This window comes from Theropithecus gelada, chromosome 20 (assembly GCF_003255815.1).
Source record: "Theropithecus gelada isolate Dixy chromosome 20, Tgel_1.0, whole genome shotgun sequence".
In the NCBI taxonomy this organism is placed as follows: domain Eukaryota; kingdom Metazoa; phylum Chordata; class Mammalia; order Primates; family Cercopithecidae; genus Theropithecus; species Theropithecus gelada.
The window spans coordinates 16498790-16523390 of NC_037688.1; the positions used below are offsets into that span (position 1 = coordinate 16498790).

Below are 24601 nucleotides of genomic sequence, written 5' to 3' on the forward strand. Positions count from 1 at the left end.
TTTTTTTTTTTTTTTTTTTTTGAGACGGAGTCTCGCTGTGTCACCCAGGCTGGAGTGCAGTGGCGCGATCTCGGCTCACTGCAAGCTCCGCCTCCCGGGTTTACGCCATTCTCCTGCCTCAGCCTCCGAGTAGCTGGGACTACATGCGCCCGCCACCGCGCCCGGCTAGTTTTTTGTATTTTTAGTACAGACGGGGTTTCACGGTGTTAGCCAGGATGGTCTCGATCTCCTGACCTCGTGATCCACCCGCCTCGGCCTCCCAAAGTGCTGGGATTACAGGCTTGAGCCACTGCGCCCGGCCATTCTGTGCAATTTTAACAAGCAATTAACTCTGCAGAATATTCCACTGCAGATGGATTAAAATGTATAAATGTAAAAGGCTACACTTTAGAACTTGAAACTGCAGAACATTTAGAGCTTATAGAGCAGAGTGCTTTGGAATGAATAATTATTTCTTGTACAAGGCAGTCTTGTGCAATGTGGAATGTTTGTAGACAGTATCATTGGTTTCTTTTATTATTTTATTTCTGAGACAGAGTTTCACTCTTGTTGCCCAGGCAGGGGTGCAATGGCAAGATCTTGGCTCACCCCAACCTCTGCCTCTGCTGGTTGAAGCGATTCTCCTGCCTCAGCCTCCCGAGTAGCTGGGATTTCAGGCATGCACCACCACGCCCGGCTAATTTTTAGTAAAGACGGGGTTTCTCCATGTTTATCAGGCTGGTCTTGAGCTCCCAACCTCAGGTGACCCACCCTCGGCCTCCCAAAGTGCTGGGATTACAGGTGTGAGCCAGTGCACCCAGCCTAGTATCATTGGTTTCTACTACTAGGTGTTAGAGGCACGTTTCTCTCTAATTATGACAAAAAGACCATCAGGCCAAGCATAGTGGCATGCATCTATAGGACCACCTATTCACAAGGCTCAGGCAGGAAGACTAAGCCAGGAGTTCAAGGTTGCATTGAGCTATGATTGTGCCTGTTGAACTTCAGGCTGTTCAACAACACAGTAAGACCTCAAGGGGGGGGGGGGAGGGCAGAAAGGCTGAGCATAGGTGGCTTATGCCAATAATCCCAGGACTTTAGGATGCAGAGAGGATTGTTTGAGCCTGTGAGTGAGCCATGATCACATCACTACACTCTAGTCTGGGTAACGGAGCGACGACTATTCAAACAACAACAAAAAGAAAGAATGCGGCCAGGCGCGGTGGCTCAAGCCTGTAATCCCAGCACTTTGGGAGGCCGAGACGGGCGGATCACGAGGTCAGGAGATCGAGACCATCCTGGCTAACACGGTGAAACCCCGTCTCTATTAAGAAATACAAAAAACTAGCCGGGCGAGGTGGCGGGCGCCTGTAGTCCCAGCTACTCGGGAGGCTGAGGCCGGAGAATGGCGGGAACCCGGGAGGCGGAGCTTGCAGTGAGCTGAGATCCGGCCACTGCACTCCAGCCTGGGCGACAGAGCGAGACTCCGTCTCAAAAAAAAAAAAAAAAAGAAAGAATGCTGGCCGGGTGTGGTGGCTCATACCTGTAATCCCAGCATAGGAAGAGTGCCTCAGCTCAGGAGTTTGAGACCATCCTGGGCAACATGGTGAAGCTCCATTAAAAAAAAAAAAAAAAGGCGAGGATGGTGGTATTTGCCTGTAATCCCAGCTAATCGGAGGCAACAGAGCAAGACATCGTCTCAAAAAAAAGAAAAAAAAAATACATTCTCACAAGGCAAAACGATAGGGTATGGGCTGACTTCCTCTCCTTCATACAAGCAACTAGAAAAGTATCTGAATCAACTTTTTCAGAACTTTGGAAATTAACCAAAGGCTTATAAACAAGTAGGAAACGTTTATTCAAGAGACTATCAAGCTTTCTAGCATATTAATTTACCCTATTATTCCCATCTCCAGCTACACAGCAAGCTTAGAAGCTGACAGCTCTCAATCACAATGAAAACCAGAAGCCTGAGAAGTGAGTCAAAACAGGGTTAAAACATCAAAGTCTCCTTCTCAGTGAACTGTCATGATTTCACCTGTATAGGGAGTCTGTGTGAGAACACCATGACAAGGTTGGATTTATTTGATCTAAAAACTGACCCAAACAAAAACCTTTTCTGCATGAGGTGTTTGCAAAGAACATTTGAAAGTAATTGTCTGAAACTGACTGCCTGTCCGAGATGGAAGACTATCACAGTTGGAGCAAACCACAGGCTAACTAAAAATCTGTAAAGAAGGCCAGGCACGGTGGTTCACACCTGTAATCCCACCACTTTGGGAGGCAGGCGAACCATCTGAGGTTGGGAGTTCGAGACCAGCCTGATCAACATAAGAAACCACCTCTACTAAAAGAAATACAAAATTAGCTGGGCGTAATGGTGCATGCTTGCAATCCTAGCTACTTGGGAGGCTGAGGCAGGAGAACAGCTTGAACCCAGGAGGTGGAGGTTGCAGTGAGCCAAGATTGCACCACTGGCACTCCAGCCTGGGCAACAAGAGCAAAACTTCATCTCGGAAAAAAAAAAAAAATCTGTAAAAAACTTTGGGCCAGGTGCGGTGACTCAAGCCTGTAATCCCAGCACTTTGGGAGGCTGAGGCAGGCAGATCACGAGGTCAAGAGATTGAGACCATCCTGGCCAACATGGTGAAACTCCGTCTCTACTAAAAATACAAAAATTAGCTAGGCGTGGTGGTGTGCACCTGTAATCCCAGCTACTCGGGAGGCTGAGGCAGGAGAATCGCTTGAACCTGGGAGGTGGAGGTTGTAGTGAGCTGAGATCGTGCCACTGCTCTCCATCCTGGTCAACAGAGTGAGACTCTGTCTCAATTTAAAAAAAAAAGAAGGCCGGGCGCGGTGGCTCAAGCCTGTAATCCCAGCACTTTGGGAGGCCGAGACGGGCGGATCACGAGCTCAGGAGATCGAGACCATCCTGGCTAACACAGTGAAACCCCGTCTCTACTAAAAAAATACAAAAAAAATAGCCGGGCGAGGTGGCGGGCGCCTGTAGTCCCAGCTACTCGGGAGGCTGAGGCAGGAGAATGGCGTAAACCTGGGAGGCGGAGCTTGCAGTGAGCTGAGATCCGGCCACTGCACTCCAGCCTGGGCGACAGTGCGAGACTCCCTCTCAAAAAAAGAAAAAAGAAAAAAGAGAGAGAGAGGAAAAAAAACTTTGGAAGTAAATACTAAGGTGGCTGTGAACTGCCTGGCTTAGTGCTGAAAGTCAGCCCCAAAGAACATCTAAGACTCTCCTAGAGTAAAAACTAATTATTGATTCCCAAGATTAGGTTTAAGAAAATCTCTGTCAATCTTAGCTGACAACAAGGCTAACCAAGCAGGAACTTCAGTAGCCAACTATTATAAAGAAGAGAATTAGTTTAGGAAAGTCACTAAACAGAAAAAGGGCAATAACGAACAATACGCTCTGCTGAAGAGGGAAGATCTGATTTCAGGAAATGCCATATTATTTAAAGTTGTCTGTTTTCAACAAAAAAATTACAAGACCTGTAAAGAAACAAAAGGGTGTCCCACACGAAGGGCTGGAAAGCTATCAGCAGAAATGATCCTTGAGGAAGCACAGCTGTTGGCCTTACTAGACAAGGAATTCAAATCGGTTACCTTAAATAGGTTCAGAGAACACATTTATTTGCATTTTATTTATTTTATTTTTATTTTATTTTATTTATTTTTGAGACAGAGTCTTACTCTGTTGCCCAGGCTGCAGTGCAGTGGCACAAACTTGGCTCACTGCAACCTCCGCCTCCTGGGTTCAACCAATTCTTCTGCCTCAGCCTCCCAAATAGCTGGGACTACAGTCGCCTGTCACTACACCTGGCTAATTTTTGCATTTTTAGTGAAGACGGGGTTTTGCCATGTTGGTCAGGCTGGTCTTAAACTCCTGATCTCAGGTGATCCAGCCCTCCCAAAGGGCTGCTGGGATTACAGGCTGAAGCCACGACACCCAGCCACTACTGGCTTTCATTTAAAGGAAAGTATATCAAAAGAACTGAAGGAAAGCATAAGAATATTATCTCAAAAAGCATGTCCATAGAAATTAGCCAAAAAAAAAAAAAAGCCAAGAACCAAACAGAAATTTGTTTTTTCCCGTCAGACACTACACTCTACAACGTACCAAACAGAAAAAGTACAGTAACTGTAATAAAGTTTCACTAACCACGTGTCCCATCATACATTCAAGCAGACAAAAGAGTTCATTTGAAGATGGATCAATTAAAATTATCTAGCCTGAGAAAATGAAAAAAAAAAAGAAAAAAAAAAAACGGGGTGGGAGGGGCTGAGAACTCAAGAGACATGTGGAGCACCACTGAGTGTGCCACCACAAACATAAAGGGAGTACAAAGAGAGAAGAAAAAGGTACGGAAACATTTGTAGAAATAATGACTGAAAACCCTGTAAGTATTATAAAAAACATTAATCTAGACATCCAAGAAATTCAATAAATTCTAAGTAGAATAAACTCAAAGAGATTCACACCTAGAACAACATAATCAAGCTGATGAAAGAAAAAAGACAAGGAGAGTATCTTACCAGCAGCAAGACAGAAGCAACTCATCACATACAATACTCAATAAATTAACAGCTGATGTCTCATCAGAAACCATGGAGGACAGAAAGCAGTGGGGGAGCATATTCAAAATGTTCAAAGAAAAGGAATGCCAACCAGGAATCCTTCATCTGGCAAAGCTATCCCCAAAGATACAGGAGGAATTAGGATATTCCCTAGATAACAAAAAGAGGTAATTCATTGCTAGCAGTCCTGCTGAAACAAGAAAAATTCAAGAATCCTGGCTGAAATGAAAAGACACTGAACACTGACCTGAATCCGTATGAAAAAATACTGGCAAAGATACACAGGTAAATATGAAGGACAGTATGAATCTTCTAATTAAAGAACAACCGGGTTGGGTGCAGTGGCTCATTGCTGTAATCCAAACACTTTGGGAAGCTAAAACGGGAGATCAGTTTGAGCCCAGAGGTTCGAGACCAGACTGAGCAACATACTGAGACCTCAACTTTACAAAATATAAAAAAATTTATCAGGTGTGGTGGCACATGTTTGTGGTCCCAGCTACCTGGGAGGATTGCTTTGAGTCTGGAGGGCTGAGGCTGCACTGAGCTGTGATCGTGTCCTGCGTGGGCAACAGAATGAAACCCTGCCTCAAAAAAATAACTGCATGAATTATAAACCTTTTGGTGATCATATAATGTATAAAGGTATAATTTGTATGACAATAATGGCAAAAATCAAGGCAAAGGGGATGAAGCCATACTAAAGGAAAATTTTGGATCCTACTGAAACTAAAAGATTGGAATAAGTTAAAATGTTAGTTTTAATACCCAAGGCAGCCACTAAGAAACAAAACAAAAAATAAAGTCAAAGAAACAAAGGAGTTAAGATGGTACGCTACAAAATATTTATTTAACAGTAAGACAGGCAATAATAGAAGAACAGAGGGACAAAGGTGACAAGAGATAGAAAGATTAACAGCAAAAGAGCCCTACATTGTCAATAAATATATTAAATGCAAGACAGGCAGAATGTAGTAAATACTCACACAAATTCACAAACACACTCCAACCATACCTTCTCTAAAAGAGACCTGCTTCAGATTAAGACACATATAGCTTGAGGAAAAACAAACAAACAAACAAACAAAAAAAAAAAAACAAAGATATACCAAGCAAACCACTATAGATAACTATAATGGTTATAACTAGTATCACACAAAACAAACGTTTAAGAAAAAAACTGTTAATAGAGACAAAGACATTTTACAATAAGGGTCAATCCATCAGAAATATGTAACCATTAAGGCCGGGCATGGTGGCTCATGACTGTAATCCCATCACTTTGGGAGGCCAAGGCGGGTAGATCACCCGAGGTCAGGAGTTCAAGGGCACACTGGGAAACATGGTGAAACTCCATCTCTACTAAAAGTACAAAAAAAAAAATTAGCTGGGCATGGTGGCGCACGCCTGTAGTCCCAGCTACTCCAGAGGCTGAGGCAGGAGAATCAATGAAACGTAGGAGGAGGAGGTTGCAGTGAGACAAGACAGTGCTACCACACCGCAGCCAGGGCGACAGAGCGAGACACAAGACTCCATCTCAAAAATAATAAAAAAATAAAGAAGTATGTAACAATTACAAAAACATACACTTAAAAACAAAGCCCCAAACACATGAAGGAAAAACTGACAAAACTGAAGGGAGAAAAAGACGGTCAAAAAAATAACAGGGGCCGGGCGCGGTGGCTCAAGCCTGTAATCCCAGCACTTTGGGAGGCCGAGACGGGCGGATCACGAGGTCAGGAGATCGAGACCATCCTGGCTAACACAGTGAAACCCCGTCTCTATTAAGAAATACAAAAAACTAGCCGGGCGAGGTGGCGGGCGCCTGTAGTCCCAGCCACTCGGGAGGCTGAGGCCGGAGAATGGCGGGAACCCGGGAGGCGGAGCTTGCAGTGAGCTGAGATCCGGCCACTGCAGTCCAGCCTGGGTGACAGAGCGAGACTCCGTCTCAAAAAAAAAAAAAAAAAAAAAAAATAACAGGAGGCCGGGCACAGTGGCTCACGCCTGTAATCCCAGCACTTTGGGAAGCTGAGGCGAGTGGATCACTTGAAGTCAGGAGTTTGGGACCAGTCAGGCCAATATGGTGAAATCCCATCTCTACTAAAAATTTAAAAATCATCTGGGTGTGGTGGTGAGCACCTGTAATCCCAGCTACTCAGGAGGCTGAGGCACAAGAATCACTTGAACCTAGGAGGCAGAGGTTGCTGTGAACCAAGATCACACCACTGCACTCCAGCCTGGGGGACAGAGCCAGACTCTGTCTCAAAAAAGTAAAAAAATTAAAAAAAAAAAAATTGGGCCGGGCATGGTGGCTCACACCTGTAATCCCAGCACTTTGGGACGCCAAGGTGGGCGGATCACCTGAGGTCAGGAGTTCGAGACCTGCCTGACCAATATGGAAAAACCCCGTCCCTACTAAATATAAAAATTAGCTGGGCTTGGTGGCGCATGCCTGTAATCCCAGCTACTCAGGAGGCTGAGGCAGGAGAATTGCTTGAACCCAGGAGGTGCAGGTTGCAGTGAGCCGAGATCACGCCACTGCACTCCAGCCTGGGCAACAAGAGCAAAACTCCAACTCAAAAAAAAAAAAAAAAAAATTAAATACTTCTATACTCCACTTTCACTAACAGATAGATCTATAAAAATGGGCCAGGTGCAGAAGGTCATGCCTATAATCAATTGAAGCACTTTTGGAGGCCAAAGTGGTAAGATGCCTTGAGCCCAGGAGTTCAACACTAGCCTGGGCAAGACAGTGAAATCCTGTCTCTACAAAAAATAAAAAATCAGCTGGGCATGGTGGTGCATACCTGTAATGCCAGCTACTCTGAAGTTTGAGCGGGGGAGGTGGAGGTTGCAGTGAGCCATGATCATGCCACTGTACTCCAGCCTGGGGGACATACACACACACAAAAATTAAGTTAATGCTAGGCGTGGTGGCTCACGCCTGTAATCCCAGCACTTTGGGAGGTCAAGGCGGGCAGATCACTAGAGGTCAGGAGATGAGACCAGCCTGGCCAACATGGTGAAACCTGATCTCTACTAAAAATACAAAAATTAGTTGGGAGGGGTGGTGTATCCCTATAGTCCAAGCTATTTGGGAGGCTCAGGCAGGAGAATCACTTAATCCTGCGAGGCAGAAGTTGTAGCGAGCCAAGATCGCACCACTGTACTCCAGCCTGGGCGAGATAGCAAGACTCCGTCTCAAAAAAAAAAAAAAAAAAAATTAAGTTAAATAAATACTTAATAAATTTAACAAAATCAGTGCAAGATGTACACTGAAATGAAAAAATATCATTGAAAAAAATTAGAGGCCGGGCGTGGTGGCTCACACATGTAATCCCAGCACTTTGGGAGGCTGAGGCAGATCACCTGACGTCAGGAGTTTGAAACCAGCCTGGCCAACATGGTGAAACCCTGTCTCTACTAAAAATACAAGAAATAGATGCGTGTGGTGGTGCACACTTGTAATCCCAGCTACTCGGCAGACTGAGGCAGGAGAATCACTTGAACCCGGGAGGCGGAGGTTGCAGTGAGCCGAAATCGCACCAATGCACTCCAGCCCGGGCGACAAGAGTGAAAAAACATCTCAAAAAGAAAAAAAAAAAATTAAAAGACCTAAATAAGTAGAAAACCATCCCAGATTCATGGATTAAAAAGACCTTATTATTAAGATGGCAGTACTTACGAAAATGAGCTAAAAATTCAACATAATACTCTCAACATTCCCAGTAGGCTGTTTTGCAAATTTTTTGCAAAAATTGACTAGCTGATCTCCCTTTTTTTTTTTTTTTTTTTTTTTTTGATACGGAGTCTCACTCTGTCGCCCAGGCTGGAGTGCAGCGGTGGGATCTCGGTTCACTGCAAGCTCTGCCTCCCGGGTTCACGCCATTCTCCTGCCTCAGTCTCCCCAGAAGTTGGGACAACAGGTGCCTGCTACCACGCATGGCTAATTTTTTTGTATTTTTAGTAGAGACGGGGTTTCACTGTGTTAGCCAGGATGGTCTTGATCTCCTGATCTTGTGATTCACCCACCTCGGCCTCCCAAAGTGTTGGGATTACAGGCGTGAGCCACCACGCCCAGGCTTGACTTGCTGATTTTAAAATTTCTAGGAAAATTCAAGGAACCCAGAAGAGCTGCAACAATCTTAAAAAAGAACAAACCTGGGAAATTCATAATCCCCAACTTCAAAACTTACTGAAAATCTATTGTGATCAAGACTGTGGAACTGGCCTAAGAGACACAGATCAACAGAATTAAGAAACCAAAAACAGCCCGGGTGTGGTGACTCGCACCTGTAATCCCAGCACTTTTGGAGGCTGAGGCAGGAGGATCACTTGAGCCCAGGAGTTTGAGATCAGCTCGGGCAACATACTGAGACCTCATCTCTTAAAAAAAAAAAAACCAGAAGAAGAAGAAGATGATTTAAACAGCTGAGAGGTGGCATGTGCCTGTGGTCCCAGGTACTTGGGAGGCTGAGGTGGGAGGATCGCTTAATACAGGAGTTTGAGGTTGCAGTGAGCTATGATTGCACCACTGTACTCCAGCCTAGTCGACAGCAAGACCTTGCCACTTAAAAGAGAGAGACCACAAACAAAGCAATTGCTTTGAGATAATTCAAAAGGGAAAGTAGTGGTCTCTAACAAATGCTCCTGAAACAACTGGATATTCACATGCAAAAGATGAATTTGGACCTCTATCTCACACCAGATACAAAACCTTAACTCAAATGGATCTAGTATGTATCATAAATAGTATAGGACTTTGGACTTAAAAAACATTGGACCATCTTAAACTGCTGTAACTTTCACTGAACCTCTTCTTCCACAAATCTACAATTATTCATATAATCCAATTCAAAGAGAGTCATATTCATCCATGTACTTCTTACCCCGCACAAGCTTGCAGACAGGCCAACATTGTCGCCAGAGTTTCTGGAGGAAGTTGAGCACTTTTGGGCTGGTCTTTTTCTGGGGCAAGTCCACCCAAAATAGAAGGACACCGTCTCTTTAAAAAAGTCATACATGCCTGGATAAAAGGCTCCTGAGGAAGAGAAAAGTCTCTCAGTGTATTTAAAATTGATATTAAATGTTTTTGGATTAAAGATAACTACCAAGCACTATAACTAAAATCCAAAATATATAACATCTGCATTGCCACTTCAAAAAGTTGTTTCTTTTAAATTTTTCTACTTTTAGTTTATTACTGCTGCACAAATTTTGAAACTTGCACTTCAGTCATTTTAGCCACCAAAATTTAAGAGGAAAAATAAATGAACAAATCCTGCTTACCCCATGCTCTCGAATTTTATCTGTGAGCCACTTATCAAGTTTGAGGTATTCACGACGTGAAGCAAGTGCAGCAAGGTCAATAACAAAGGCAAATGGAGTACCATTTAGCAGCATTGACAAGGCCTAAAGGACAAAGCATATTAGAAAATGCAAGTGGAGCAATTAAGAAACTATCTCTGTCCCACATTCTGTTTCTTGCTTTCCACAAAGTTCAAATAAAACACACTGCTAATACTTCCTTGGTCACAATTTAAACAGCTTAGCACAATTCGGTGGTAACATTAGTCATTATTTTCTAAAATAATGATCACATTTTAAAGGTGAATACATGACACTACCTTCCAAACAAACTTTACCGTACTTTTTAAAATAACTAAACCTAGAGCAGAATAAGACTCAAAGCATGAATAATTATCCCTACCCATTTTTCAAAATCTAAACACAGGTTTAAGCACAACTACATCACCAGTACATTAATGCACCTAGTGATTAATAATATAGAGTCCACGCTGTGCATGGTGGCTCACGACTGTAATCCCAGCACTTTGGGAGGCAAGGTGGGTGATCACCTGAGGTCAGGGGTTCAAGACCAGCCTGGCCAACATGGTGAAACCCTGTCTCTACTAAAAATACAAAAATTAGCCAGGCATGGTGGCAGGCGCCTGCAGTCACAGCTACTCGGGAGGCTGAGGCAGAAGAATCACTTGAACCTGGGAGGCAGAGGTTGCAGTGAGCCAAGAGGCGCCACGACACTCCAGTCTGGGTGACTAAGTTTCCATCTCACACACACACCAAAAAAAGACACAGAGTAATTCATCAAAAGATCCTGTTGATTCTCAGAGAGTTGCTTAAGGGAAAAAACATGCCTAGTTTCTCCAAAAACTGCATCTAATATAACTTATGAGAAAAGCTAATTTTTCACTATAAAACAGCTTTACAATATATGGAAGATCAATCAAAAACACTTTTATCTACCTGAAGTCACTCTCCTTCCTATCCTTTTCAAGAAACCTCTAAATCTCAACTCATTCTAGGAGTTAGTTACATGTGAATTATTCCTAGAGCATCTTTGTTACATAAGCATTTCCTTTTTTTCTTTTTTTTTTTGAGATGAAGTCTTGCTCTGTCGCCCAGGCTGGAGTGCAGTGGCGCAATCTTGGCTCACCACAACCTACGCCTCCCAGGTTCAAGCGATTCTCCTGCCTCAGCCTCCCGAGTATCTGGGATTACAGGCGTGCACCACCACACCCGGCTAATTTTTCTGTTTTTAGTAGAGATGGTGTTTCACCAAGTTTTGGTAAGGCTGGTCTCGAACTCCTGACCTCGTGGATCCGCCCACCTCGGCCTCCCAAAGTGCTGGGATTACAGGATTGAGCTGCCGCGCCCGGCCTTTATTTCTCATTAGTAAATAAATTGGTGTCACCCTGTCCTGCTGAACTCACCTTCAAGTCCTGGGCCACATCAAGTATTCGAGACAATTTGGCCTGATCATACTGCTCCCCTCTCATGTACCATTCTGCCATTGCATGCATGATAAGTTGGCGAATTGAGGGAGACTGTCCCTAAGAAGGGGAAGAAAGATTAAATAGATATACCGCTAAACACTGTGATAGATATTATTACAAATGCCCGGTTAATTTTACTAGAACTTGTATAAAAATCAGGTATACCTGTGCTGACATTACGTTCAGGCCTCAAACTATGCAATTACCATGATATTCTTTATGGCAAAGCCAAGTTACCTCTACATATTCCAAATAAAGCCTGTTCCTAAACTTCGGTCATACAGTCATTCATCAAACAACTTATCTGTCCTATATTAAGTCTGCCTATCATTTTCAAAAATAAAATGTGAACTAGATTATGTGAACATGAGGTTACATAAAGTTTACATAATTACTTAAAATGCAAATTACCGGTATATGAATAAAAACAAAACAGTTTGAGGTAACTATTTCTCATGTTGCACAGTATAGTGTTGGATGTATCACTACTTCTGGGAATGGCACCTGTACACACATTCTAAATCTTATTTCCACAAACAAGAATCTTTGATTTTTTTTTATTCCATTTCTTTTTTTTTACTGGCAGGTAGACTGGTTTTCAGAAATAACCATGAATGATGCAAATAGCTGGAACTCAGTGAGTATTTATCATAGAAGCAACAGCAAGATCATTACTATTGCTATGTCCAAGTAATATCCCAGTTAATTGTCCTAGAGTGGCAGATGGTCTGCTAGAACAAGTATTCAATCACAAGTGAGGAGATGCAGCTTGTTTACCAGCCCTTTCTACCTCACAGCTTTGGTGAGAAAGGAATGAAGACCATCTGGACTGCAAATGCTTGGTTAAATGTTTATCATGCATTTTGTAAACTGTTAAGTCTACAATGTTAACTGAGTCTCTAGGAAAGGAGGAGAAACTAACTGAATGACCTAGAAGTAAGGCTATCATTTTTCACTTACAATAAAGAGCCTTATTTCATTAATTTGTAAAAAGCACTTGTATATAATATAAACTATTACAAGAATGGGTAAAGGATAAAAAGTAACTAAAAAGGACACCTGAGGTAAAGGCAAAGAAAAATTTTTTTTTCTACATGTATCATATAATGTAGGATATTAGCTTGGGAAACTTGGCAAGACTCTGTCTCTACAAAAATCCAAAAAATTAACTGGGTATGGTGGCATGTGCCTGTGGTCCCATCTACTCGGGATGACTGAGGCAGGATGACTGACTGAGCCCAGGAGGTTGAGGCTGCAGTGAGACATGGTTGCACCACTGCACTCCAGCCTAAGTGACAGGGCAAGATACTCTCTCCAAAAAAAAAAAAAAAGTGGGGGAGGGAAAAAAAATCAGTGGACAAAAGAATACTTACTTGCCAAACACATTCTACAAAATTAGAGGTGAAAAGCACAGGGGCTTGAAAGGCATTTCAGCACAAACTGAAATAAAATGTAAATGTTGGATTTAGATAAATTAGAAAAGAATGCTAATTAAATTGATCTGTGATCTTCTTTCATTTCCCGTGAAAATATGACATCAGTACCTTCTACCTCCATGATAGATGTTTAAGTTCCTTAGTATAAAAAGAAAAGGGATGCCCCAGCAATACAGACCTTTCTTAATACTGAAATTATTAAATATTGGCCGGGTGTGGTGGCTCATGCCTGTAATCCCAGCACTTTGGGAGGCCGAGGTGGATGGATCATTTGAGGTCAGGAGTTCGAGACTATCCTGGCCAACATGGTGAAATCCCGCTTCTACCAAAAATACAAAAATTAGCCAGGCAAGGTGGTGCATGCCTGTAATCCCAGCTCCTCAGGAGGCTGAGGCAGGAGAATCACTTGAACCCAAGAGATGGAGGTTGCAGTGAGCCAGACTGCACTCCAGCCTGGGTGACAGAGCAAGACACCATCTCAAAAAAAAAAAAAAAAAAAAAAGGGAAAGAAAATAAAATCATTAAATATTATTTTGCCTCCTTGCTTTTCGGATCTTATATTTTATTCCTCACATGATTCTAACAGATAAAACAAGTTTTATGACAGTATGACTTCTAAAGTCATAATAATTCAGAGATGTAAAAAGAAAAATTTCTCTGCTTGAGCTTCCTCAACACTCTGAAAGTCAATTATTCAGATGAAAAAATGGTAAGCACAAGGTCACATCTTACCTGCCCATGCCATGCATAGTGCAAAATAATAGCTGAGTTAGGATGGTTTCCAAGGAAAATTGGCATCAGAGTGGAGATAAGTTCATGGCGCAAGGTATGCCAAGAGGTGTTAATTTGTAGTAAGGCCAACACCAGCATGTCTGGACAGTGTTTGATAGGGAAGCTGAAGAGCTGTTTGACTTGCTCATACTGCCCAACCTCTGCAAGCCTCAGCAGAGATTCAATCAAATCCAAGCTCTTCCTAACGAGAAAGGAAGAAACATGCTTTATCAATGAACATCCAAGTATACAGATTAATTTTCAAAATAAGTGATAACAGCTTGTAAGCACAAAACCAAGTTGGTGTCATGTTTTAATATTAGAAGTTTGGGCCGGGCGCGGTGGCTCAAGCCTGTAATCCCAGCACTTTGGGAGGCCGAGACGGGCGGATCATGAGGTCAGGAGATCGAGACCATCCTGGCTAATACGGTGAAACCCCGTCTCTACTTAAAAAAAAATACAAAAAACTAGCCGGGCGAAGTGGCGGGTGCCTGTAGTCCCAGCTACTCGGGAGGCTGAGGCAGGAGAATGGCATGAACCCGAGAGGAGGAGCTTGCAGCGAGCTGAGATCCGGCCACTGCACTCCAGCCTGGGTGACAGAGCAAGACTCCGTCTCAAAAAAAAAAAAAAATATTACAAGTTTGGGCCGGGCGCAGTGGCTCAAGCCTGTAATCCCAGCACTTTGGGAGGCCGAGATGGGTGGATCACGAGGTCAGGAGATCAAGACCATCCTGGCTAACACGGTGAAACCCCATCTCTACTAAAAAATACAAAATATTAGCCGGGCGTGGTGGCGGGCGCCTGTAGTCCCAGCTACTCGGGAGGCTGAGGGAGGAGAATGGCATGAACCCGGGAGTCGGAGTTTGCAGTGAGCTGAGATCCGGCCACTGCACTCCAGCCTGGGCGACAGAGCGAGACTCCGTCTCAAAAAAAAAAAAAAGAAGTTTGAAGTCCACAGCACTCTCTTAAGAATTATTTTTGCCCCAAGAGGTTGAATCTGGTTGACTTTAACTGAGCCTGAAGATCTAACTCTATCCTCAGCCCATGAAAAACATGGGGATAGAGAATGAAGTAAATACCACAAGAAAACAAGTAAGAGAATAACATGGGATAGACTAGAGAACAAATGCTATATTTCTCTATCAAATCAATGGCAAAAAATAAATTTAAAAGAGAGAACAAAGATAGATTTACAGAATAAAAGAAACTATGGACCGTGTCTGGATTCTCAATCACAGAAAGATTAAAAGACATTTTTGAGCCAATTGAAGAACTTAAATGTAAATAACTAGGTATATTAAGGAACTGTTATTTGTTAAAGTGATAATGGTATTTAAGTTTTATAAAAATGGAAAGAGGCCTTTATCTGTTCAAATAAAATGAAGAAGAAATACTACTATACACATCAGACTCATAAGGAAAAAAATAAGCAAGCTTACAAATCTAATGTTGGCTACCACCTAAGAAAAGGACACACCACCACCAAAAAAAAGTAAAGACAATTATTTGATCAATAACAGAAACGTGTTCTGGGAGGGTATAGATAGAAAAAAATTGAAGATACATTATGAACTAGATCCCGTTGGGGAAAAATTCAGGCCACGCTCTCTCCCTGTAGCCCTGTGTACTTCAACAATGATGAAAGTACTTGTACCATTCTTTCTTCACACATTCGCAGAGAGGAATGATGGGACAGAGTTCCAAGAGAAACCTGATCTAGACACTGGGCCGGACTAAGATTCTACCTCGAAAATTTGAAACTAGAACTCAGAGAAACTAGATACTTTAGCTGAAAAGTATTAGATTCGGCCAGGTGCAGTAGCTCAAGCCTGCAATCCCAGCACTTTGAGAGACCGAGGCGGATGGATCACTTGACGTCAGGAGTTTAAGACCAGCTTGGCCAACATGGTAAAACTCCATCTCTAATAAAAATATAAAACTAGGCCAGGCGGGGTGGCTCACGCCTATAATCCCAGCACTTTGGGAGGCTGAGGCGGGCGGATCATGAGGTCAGGAGATCGAGACCATCCTGGCTAACACTGTGAAACCCTGTCTCTATTAAAAATACAAAAAATTATCCGGGCGTGGTGGCCGGTGTCTGTAGTCCCAGCTACTCAGGAGGCTGAGGCAGGAGAATGGTGTGAACCTGGGAGGCGGGGCTTGCAGTGAGCTGAGATTGTGCCACTGCACTCCAGCCTGGGCAACAGAGTGAGACTCCATCCCAAAAATATAAAATAAATAAGAAAAGAAAAGAAAACTATTATATTTGACAGGTTGGGCACCTTGAGCAACTTACAAATCAAAAAAAAGGCATAAGCGCTACAGAGAAGAAATCTCAACATTAAGGGAGAAAGGAGGAAGTACAAACCTCTTTCCAACATTTGATACTTTCAGATTTGATGCTTTTAAAAGAACACCTAAGGACAGACCCTACAAGATATAACTAACGATAGGGACTGAAAAATAAGTTATCCAACAATCCCCTCTATAAATACTTTAAGATAAGTAGGGTCACTAAAACTACTGCTTCATTTAAACCTGTTAACTATGTATTTGGCTTACTATTAACTTTATATTTCACAAAAGAAGAAGTAATCCTTTAAATGAAAGCTGAATCAAAGTGTTTACCACGTGGCAATTTCTCGATTGTCATCCTCTGGTGGTGCTTTCAGAATATCAGTGGCAACAGTATGACAGGGATAGTCAGCAAAACAGAAGATCTCTGGATTTATAAGGGAATGTTGAATGAAGGAGAGCTGCAATGAAAGAAAATGCTTACCACCATAAATGACTGTGAATGCTATAAAATCTGAAATGTTTTCATTAGGCTATTGTCAATCTTAAGGTTATCAGCATGGCAATTTCCCTTTTAAAATCTTAATTATGGCCAGGCATGGTGGCTCATGCCTGTAATCCCAGCACTTTGGGAGGCCGAGGCGGGCGTATCACGAGGTCAGGAGATCGAGACCATCCTGGCTAACATGGTAAAACCCTGTCTCTACTAAAAATACAAAAAAAAAAAAATTAGTCAGGCGTGGTGGCGGGCGCCTGTAGTCCGAGCTACTCGGGAGGCTGAGGCAAGAGAACGGCATGAACCCGGGAGGCGGAGCTTGCAGTGAGCTTGTAGTGAGATTGCACCACTGCACTCCAGCCTGGGCGACAAAGCGAGACTCCGCCTCAAAAAAAAAAAAAAAAAATTCTTAATTACTTGCCCTTTGAAAACCACACATAATTCAGACACATGAAAGGTGCACAATGAAACCCTGTGTGGATTCTCAATCATAACTGTTAAAAAGACTTTTTTGAGCCAATTAGGGAAACTTAATGTTGCCTTGGAAACGAACACATCATTAAACTACTGGGAAAACACCTTGACAGTTACAGCTTAAAGGAGTCTGACTAGTACTAAAACTATGATAATATTCCTTCAATACTTATGACAGTCCTTGCTTTTCTGTGCTATGTATAACATATTCTACTTTACAAGAATATTTCAATCAATGGGTAGATGGCACTACATATAGAATAAGTCATGTTTTATCCCCCCTTCTATAGCTAAATACCACTCACTCACTCACCTGGCCTTCAGCATGTTTCCAAGGTCTATATATGAGGTCTACTGGGAACACTTCCATACCCAAACCCCTCTGAATGCCATAAACCACATTATGAAGTCCTTTACTGTCACGAATTTGAAATCCAGGATGGTCCAGTTCATAAGTTACTTCCTTGAAATTCAAACTCGGATTCTAAAAAAGACCAAAGCAGTTTAAAATGTAATGAATGTGTGTATATTTTGATACATTGTCCAAAAGGCCATATTAAATCTGAAATTCAATTTAGATGTTCTACTTACAAAATTTTAAATGTGAATTTTAAGAAACCCATTCTTTTTTTTCTTTTTTGAAACAGAGTCTCACTCTGTCACTCAGGTTGGACTGCAGTGGCATGATCTCAGCTCACTGCAACTTCTGCCTCCTGGGTTCGATAGATTCTCGTGCCTCAGCCTCCAAAGTAGCTGGGATTACAGAAGTACACCAACATGCCCAGGTAATTTTTTTTAATTTTAGTAAAGACAAGTTTTCGCCATGCTGGCCAGGATGGTATCAAACTCTTGGCCTCATGTGATCCACCTGCCTCGGCCTCCAAAGTGCTGGGATTACGGGAGTGAGCCACCACACCTGGCTTATTACACACACTACCTCTTAATATCTAAAAGTTCCATTCTAGGGTCACGTGCAGTGGCTTATGGCTATAATCACAGCACTTTGGAAGGAGGGCGGATTGCCTGAGGTCAGGAGTTTGAGACCAGCCTGGCCAACATAATGAAACCCTGTCTCTACTAAAAATACAAAAAAAAAAAAAAAAAAAGTAGCCAAGCATGGTGGCACATGCCTGTAGACCTAGCTACTTGGGAGGCTGAGGCAAGAGAAATGTTTGAACCCAGGAGGCAGAGGATGCAGTGAGCCATGATAATGCCACTGTACTTCAGCCTGGCCAACAGAGTGAGACTTCATCTAAAAAAGAAAACAAAAACAAAAGTTCCATTCTAGGCCAGGCACAATGGCTCACGCTTGTAATCCCAACCCTTTGCTCCCAAAAGTGGGAGGATCACTAACTAGAGCCCAGGAGTTAAAGTCCAATATGGGCAACATAGCAAAAGCAAAAATAAATACAGTTCAATTCCTTTATGTCTTATTTAAGCCCTTCAATATTTCAATAGAGGTACTTTGTTTATTTTTCATTCAGTTTACAACCAAAGTAGAAGCGGCAAGATAAATGGTTTTCGTTATTCTCATTCACCATAGACAAAGAGTAATTTAGCAGTAGCACCCCAAGTTACAAGGTAACAACCCTAATGAAAAAATTTAAATTTGATTATGTACTGTCTCCAGTACACAATTAACTTGGACACTTTATTACTTTTTGAGTTAACAAAGGTGGAAAATTCTTAAAAATTTGCTTTCTTTGGACTATATCATCCAAATACCACAAATCAAAAACCATCATCACATATACTCACCAGTTCTTTAAGAACATCAATCAAGACTTCTACATTCCACGTGTGTGCCTGTGCTCCATCACTTTTATCTTTCCCATCACTCCAGATCCCACTGCCTGGAGCAGAAATACTCTGCAGAAGTAAAACTTGAATTAAACAAACCCAACTACTCCATATGTTCACTTCTGGTCGACACAGCAATCAATCATATTGTAATTTAATAAAAAAAATAAAGAGGACAGGACATTAACTCACTTGGTAAAAGAGCTGAATTCAACACACCTGTAATGGAATGCCATCTGTTAATCCTGAATGAGTTCGAGCCATCATTCCCAAAACCCTTGCAACCTGGGCAGCTGTGACCTCCCGAACACCAAACTGCATGATTATATTGCGACATTCTTCAATACTGAAACAGAAATGTAACTTCAGAAAAATGCTACCAGCCTCAACATCAAGATTGAGAAATTCTGGCATTAAATGAACCTTGTTTGAAATCCTTAGTTTTACTTAAAAAAACAGGCAGAGCAGTAAGTGTCATTTCTTGTTATATTTATACAGCTAGGAATGTAAAAACCATCTACTTCGGTAAGAAAATGGCAAAAGTCATTATTCTAAGTAACTAGGGAATGGAAAACCAAATATTGTATGTTCTCACTTGTTAGATGGGAGATAAGCTATGAGGATGCAAAGGCGTAAGAATGATATAATGCAGCGGGCTTCTGAATCCCCAGCCATGGACCATTATCAGTCTGTGGCCTGTTAGGAACCATCCACACAGCAGGAAGTGAGCAAGTATTTCCACTTGGGCTCCACCTCTTGTGGAGTACAAGAGTACTGGAGTACAGTGGCACGATCTTGGCTCACTGCAACCTTCACTTCCCAAGTTTAAATCATCCTCCTGCCTCAGCCTCCCAAGTAGCTGGGATTACAAGCATGCACCACCACACCTGGCTAATTTTTGTATTTTTAGTGGAGACGGGGTTTCACCACGTTGGCCAGACTGATCTCAAACTCCTGGCCTCAAGTGATCCACCCGCCTCGGCCTCCCAAAGTGCTGGGATTACAGGCATGAGCCACAATGCCCAGCCTGAAAATTCTTTTAAAAGGCAAACAATTTTTAAAACTCAGTGTAAGAGCCGGATGTGGTGGCTCACGCCTGCAATCCCAGCACTTTGGGAGGCCGAGGCGGGCAGATCACGAGGTCAGACCAAGACCATCCTGGCTAACACAGGGAAACCCCATCTCTACTAAAAATACAAAAAATTATCTGGGCATGGTGGCACGCACCTGTAGTCCCAGCTGCTCGGGAGGCTGAGGCAGGAAAATCACTTGAACCCGGGAGACGGAGGTTGCAGTAAGCTGAGATTGTGCCACTGCACTCCAGCCTGGGCAACAGAGCAAGACTCCATCTCAAAAAAAAAAAAAAAAAAAAAAAAATCAGTGGAAGAAAATAAGACTCATGAGTGATGCTCTCTTTCACAATGACAAAATTATCCTCAATCTTCTTTAAGATTTTAACATCCAAAGTGAGTTTGATTATTCTGATATGTACAAAACCTTGAACATCCATCCTAACTTTTTTTTTTTTTTTGAGATGAAGTCTCACCCTGTTGCCCAAGCTGGGTGCAGTGGCACGATCTTGGCTCACTGCAATCTCCGCCTCCTGGGTTCAAGCGATTCTCCTGCCTCAGCCTCCTGAGTAGCTCGGATTATAGGCGCGTGCCACCATGCCCAGCTAATTTTTGTATTTTTAGTATAGACAGGGTTTTTACCATGTTGGTCAGGCTGGTCTTGAACCCCGACCTCATGTGATCCACCCACCTCGGCCTCCCTAAGTGCTGGGACTACAGGCATGAGCCACCGTGCCCGGTCTGCATCCTAACATTTCACTACGCATCTTATTCAGTTTGAATAACAAAAGTTATATGCCAGGCACAAGTACAACACTCACAAATGCACTATTTCAAACCTAAGTGAGAATGTGGTTTGTCTGAGGGTTTTTAAAACATAAGGATTTTTAAGTCAAAGCAAAGCACATTAACATCCTTAATAATTTGCTTTTAGAAAAATATTAATAATCCAGTATATCACAGTCTTAAGTGCTACTAACAATGCGAAATAATATCCTTTGATGCCCTAAGCAAGTGAGAAAAATACGCAAGAGACAGGGTATAAAACAGGCAGAAAAGGAAGGAAGCCACAGATGAAGGCAGAATGAAGAAATTAGACGGGTGGGGGTCAGAGAGGAGAAAATTAGTCACATTAAGTGTAAAGCGATACAAGTTCCATAAACACTAACTTGCTTCAATGCTCTCTTTTCCTTCCAAAAGCTAAAATATGCCTATCGTGGCAACTAGCCTAGAAACCACTGACTCCTAATTTTGAGAAACTGGAGAGGGGAAGGAGATAAACATTTAACACCCAGCATGTTTACAGCTGTCACACATACTAGTTTGTGGAAGATTAAAATTTAGAAGCATGCCTCTTGAGAGGAAAAGATGATTAAGGAATTTTAGAGACTTTTTTTAAACAATTACATCATGTTTTGCACAAGAATAATCAGAAACTTAACATGTTTTACTACCAACCTTGCACAAAAGCCATAGCCTACTTCTTGCATGAAATCAGCCAAAGAGCTCTCCATCATGGTTTTAGCTACCCCTCCGGAATCAGGCAGGATCCTGTCCATTAGAATGTCCCGTTTTTCAGGGTATAAAAGTGGTGCGAGCACCACAGGACAGCGTTCTTGGGGAAAATCTGAGGGAAGAAAAAGGTTACAACTGCTATATTAATTAAAAACAAACAATCCTCTTTTGCTCTATCCAAAATCCCCTCAAACCCAATTCTCTCACAAGTTCATATCAAAGGCAAGCTTATTTCATTTTTTCCAGCCTATTAGCCTAAGTTATGACTTTAACATCAATTTCAAAATTTGAATACTTTTATATCACAAAAAATGCTCATCAGTGTACCTTTAACATTTGATATTGGGATTCCATCTATTGACCAACTCATACCCTAAATATTACTTTAAATTTTCACAACAGGGCTATCACTTCCCATGCAGAGAAAGCAAACAATCAGAATATCAGTCTATTTATTTCACTGGCAAGTGGAGTTTCCCACTAGTGAGAATGTTAATGTACATTAAACTATATAAACATTAGGAAGTAAATAAAAATAACCATGAGAATGGATGTTAATCCACTACCACATTTGTTTTAAAAAGAATTCTTAATCTTTCTCAAACATGAAAGCTCAGAGGCAACAAAATAACTAGAATTTATCTTAACTTTACAATGCCAATATCCAAGGAGGTGAAGTGAGCATATCAAAAGTGACCAATTTTTTCAGCTAAAAACAGCATGTAAGGCTAGGCATGGTGTCATGCTCTCCTGAGCTTCCCAAAGTGCTGGGATTACTGGCCTGAGCCACTGTGCCCAGCTGATGTTGTCTCTTTTTTAAAAAGAGAAAGAAAGAGGGGGAAGGGGAGAAGGGAGGGGAAGGGGAGAGGGAGAGGGGAGAAAAGAGAAGAGAAAAAAATGCTTTTGTGATGTGTCTGTGGTCATCCAAGAAAACCATCCACTGTAGGCTACAAAGACTCCCTTACCTCTGCGCAGCGTCTTAAGAAAAGCGTCTATCTGTTCTTGTCCAACTCCAAAGGCTCCCTTCTGCCCAAAGAGGAGATGGGAGAGGAGGAGGTGTAGGACCTCTATTGCTATATCTTGGAAGCCACCTTCTTGATTTCCACTGACGTCTGCGTCAATGTAAGAACGCAGAAGATCTGGAAGCTTCTGTTTGATAAACTGGGCAGCTAGAAGTCAGGTAAACCAAAAACCACAAGTTATTTTTGCACCACAATGGGTTAAAAAGTCACATACCATCAAAATGCAGATAATCACCCTTCTCATTCACCAGCTCACCCATCTCTCTAATGCTTTCTCTAGCTGACAAGTATAAAGAAAGTAATGAATGGCCAGGGACCGGCTGTGGTGAGGGGAAAATGGGAGAGTTGTTGATAGGCATAGTTCTGTTTGGCAAGATAACGTTCTAGAGATCTGTTACACAAGCTAAATACAATTATCATTATGGAAATTTACACTTAATTATGAGGGGGCCGGGTGCGGTGGCTCACACCTGTAATCCCAGCACTTTGGGAGGCCGAGGTGGGCAGATCACAAGGTCAGGAGATCGAGACCACCCTGGCTAACACAGTGAAACCCCGTCTCCACTAAAAAATACCAAAAAATTAGCTGGGCATGGTGGCGGGCGCCTGTAGTCTTAGCTACTCAGGAGACTGAGGCAGAAGAATGGCGTGAACCTAGGAGGCGGAACTTCCAGTGAGCCGAGATCACGCCACTACACTACAGCCTGGGTGACAGAGAGAACGAGACTCCGTCTCAAAAAAAAAAAAATTCTGTTATGAGGTGACATTTATATTACATGTTTTTTACCATAGAGAGAAATTAATTTCAGATTATCTTAGTAAGTCTAAACCACAGAGCCTCATGATTAAAAACCCACATATTTTAAAGTCTCACTTCATGATATTTTTGGAAAAGTAACTCACCGAAACCTCTAAGATCTGAGCTGGAAGAATTCAACAGGGCAAGGCCAAAAATTACCTGAAACAAGAAGGGTTAGATTAACCAAAGAGTCAAATGGCTGTTTCTAATTCTAATTCTGTCTACGTCTCTTTTCTTAACTCACTCACCTCTTGTACTTTGCTTAATTTGAGCACTTTACTCAGCTGGGCAAATAAGTGGGGTGCAGGTTTTAAACTCTGAAACAAACCAAATTTTAGTTTAAAATAAGAACTTGTTTTTTCAAAAAATTTTTAACAACCTATCTGTTTGCTCAAGGATGGCACTACATAGGAGTTGCTTAATTCTGTAGTGTTGCTAGAAACATCACACTATGTCCTAAAACTATGACAAACTTAAGCCTTCACATGATCTGGTTTTAGTAAGATTCTATTTATTATTAAATGAACTGTCTTAATTTTGTTACAAAGCTATGAAAGACATCCCAAAATAACAACCTGAAATTTTTATATTAAGACATCACATTAACAGATCAAGGCTTAGGGCCTTTTTAGAAAGCCTGAGATCACATTCTTAAAGATAATAGTAATACCAACCTTCTGATAGTGCAATGGATTATCAATGGCATAGGACAGCGTCGAGATAAAATTTGGCTTTGTAATCAGCAACGCACACTCCTGAATCAGAAACTGAGTCTTTAAAAATAAAAAATGACTTTCATTAGCACTAAACGTCATGTAAGAACAAACAGAAGCTGAGGTACTCAGAACACTAAACTGTGATCTAACACTATATACTGTTATATCTTATCAAAATCAGCTCTTTAAAAATCTCGCCAGGCGCAGTGGTTGATGCCCATAATCCCAGCGCTTTGAGAAGCTAAAGCAGGTGGATCACCTGAGGCCAGGAATTCAAGACCTGCCTGGCCAACATGGTAAAACCCTGTCTCTACTAAAAATACAAAAATTAGCCAGGCGTGGTGCCAGGCACCTATAATCTCAGCTACTTGGGAGGCTGAGGCAGGAGAATCGCTTGAATCCAGGAGGCAGAGGTTGCAGTGAGCCATGATTGTGCCACCACACTCCAGCCTGGGTGACGAGAGACTCTGTCTCAACAACACCCAAGGTAAAAGGAACCAGGAAATAATAAAAAAATAAAAATAAAAATAAGGCCGGGCGCGGTGGCTCAAGCCTGTAATCCCAGCACTTTGGGAGGCCGAGATGGGCGGATCACGAGGTCAGGAGATCAAGACCATCCTGGCTAACACGGTGAAACCCCGTCTCTACTAAAAAAATACAAAAAAACTAGCCGGGCGAGGTGGCGGCGCCTGTAGTCCCAGCTACTCGGTAGGCTGAGGCAGGAGAATGGCGTGAACCGGGGAGGCGGAGCTTGCAGTGAGCTGAGATCCGGCCACTGCACTCCAGCCCTCCAGCCCAGGCGACAGAGCGAGACTCCGTCTCAAAAAAAAAAAAAAAAAAAAAA

At 42.3% G+C, this 24601-nt stretch overlaps 1 protein-coding gene across 3 annotated transcripts in view; it reads right to left on the minus strand.

Annotated features, from left to right (window-relative positions):
- CNOT1 (CCR4-NOT transcription complex subunit 1) overlaps nt 1-24601 on the minus strand; it is an 82018-nt gene that overhangs the window by 47071 nt on the left and 10346 nt on the right. For all 3 annotated transcript variants that reach the window (XM_025369774.1, XM_025369771.1, XM_025369773.1), the window contains exons 3-15: nt 23716-23814; nt 23290-23358; nt 23146-23200; nt 22186-22389; nt 21164-21332; nt 18855-18981; nt 18594-18704; nt 17149-17319; nt 16199-16326; nt 13532-13772; nt 11301-11420; nt 9859-9981; nt 9459-9610 (exon numbers count right to left, since the gene is read on the minus strand). In XM_025369774.1, coding sequence (XP_025225559.1) covers nt 9459-9610; nt 9859-9981; nt 11301-11420; nt 13532-13772; nt 16199-16326; nt 17149-17319; nt 18594-18704; nt 18855-18981; nt 21164-21332; nt 22186-22389; nt 23146-23200; nt 23290-23358; nt 23716-23814 — 1769 coding nt within the window. The remainder of the gene's footprint in view (nt 1-9458; nt 9611-9858; nt 9982-11300; nt 11421-13531; nt 13773-16198; nt 16327-17148; nt 17320-18593; nt 18705-18854; nt 18982-21163; nt 21333-22185; nt 22390-23145; nt 23201-23289; nt 23359-23715; nt 23815-24601) is intronic.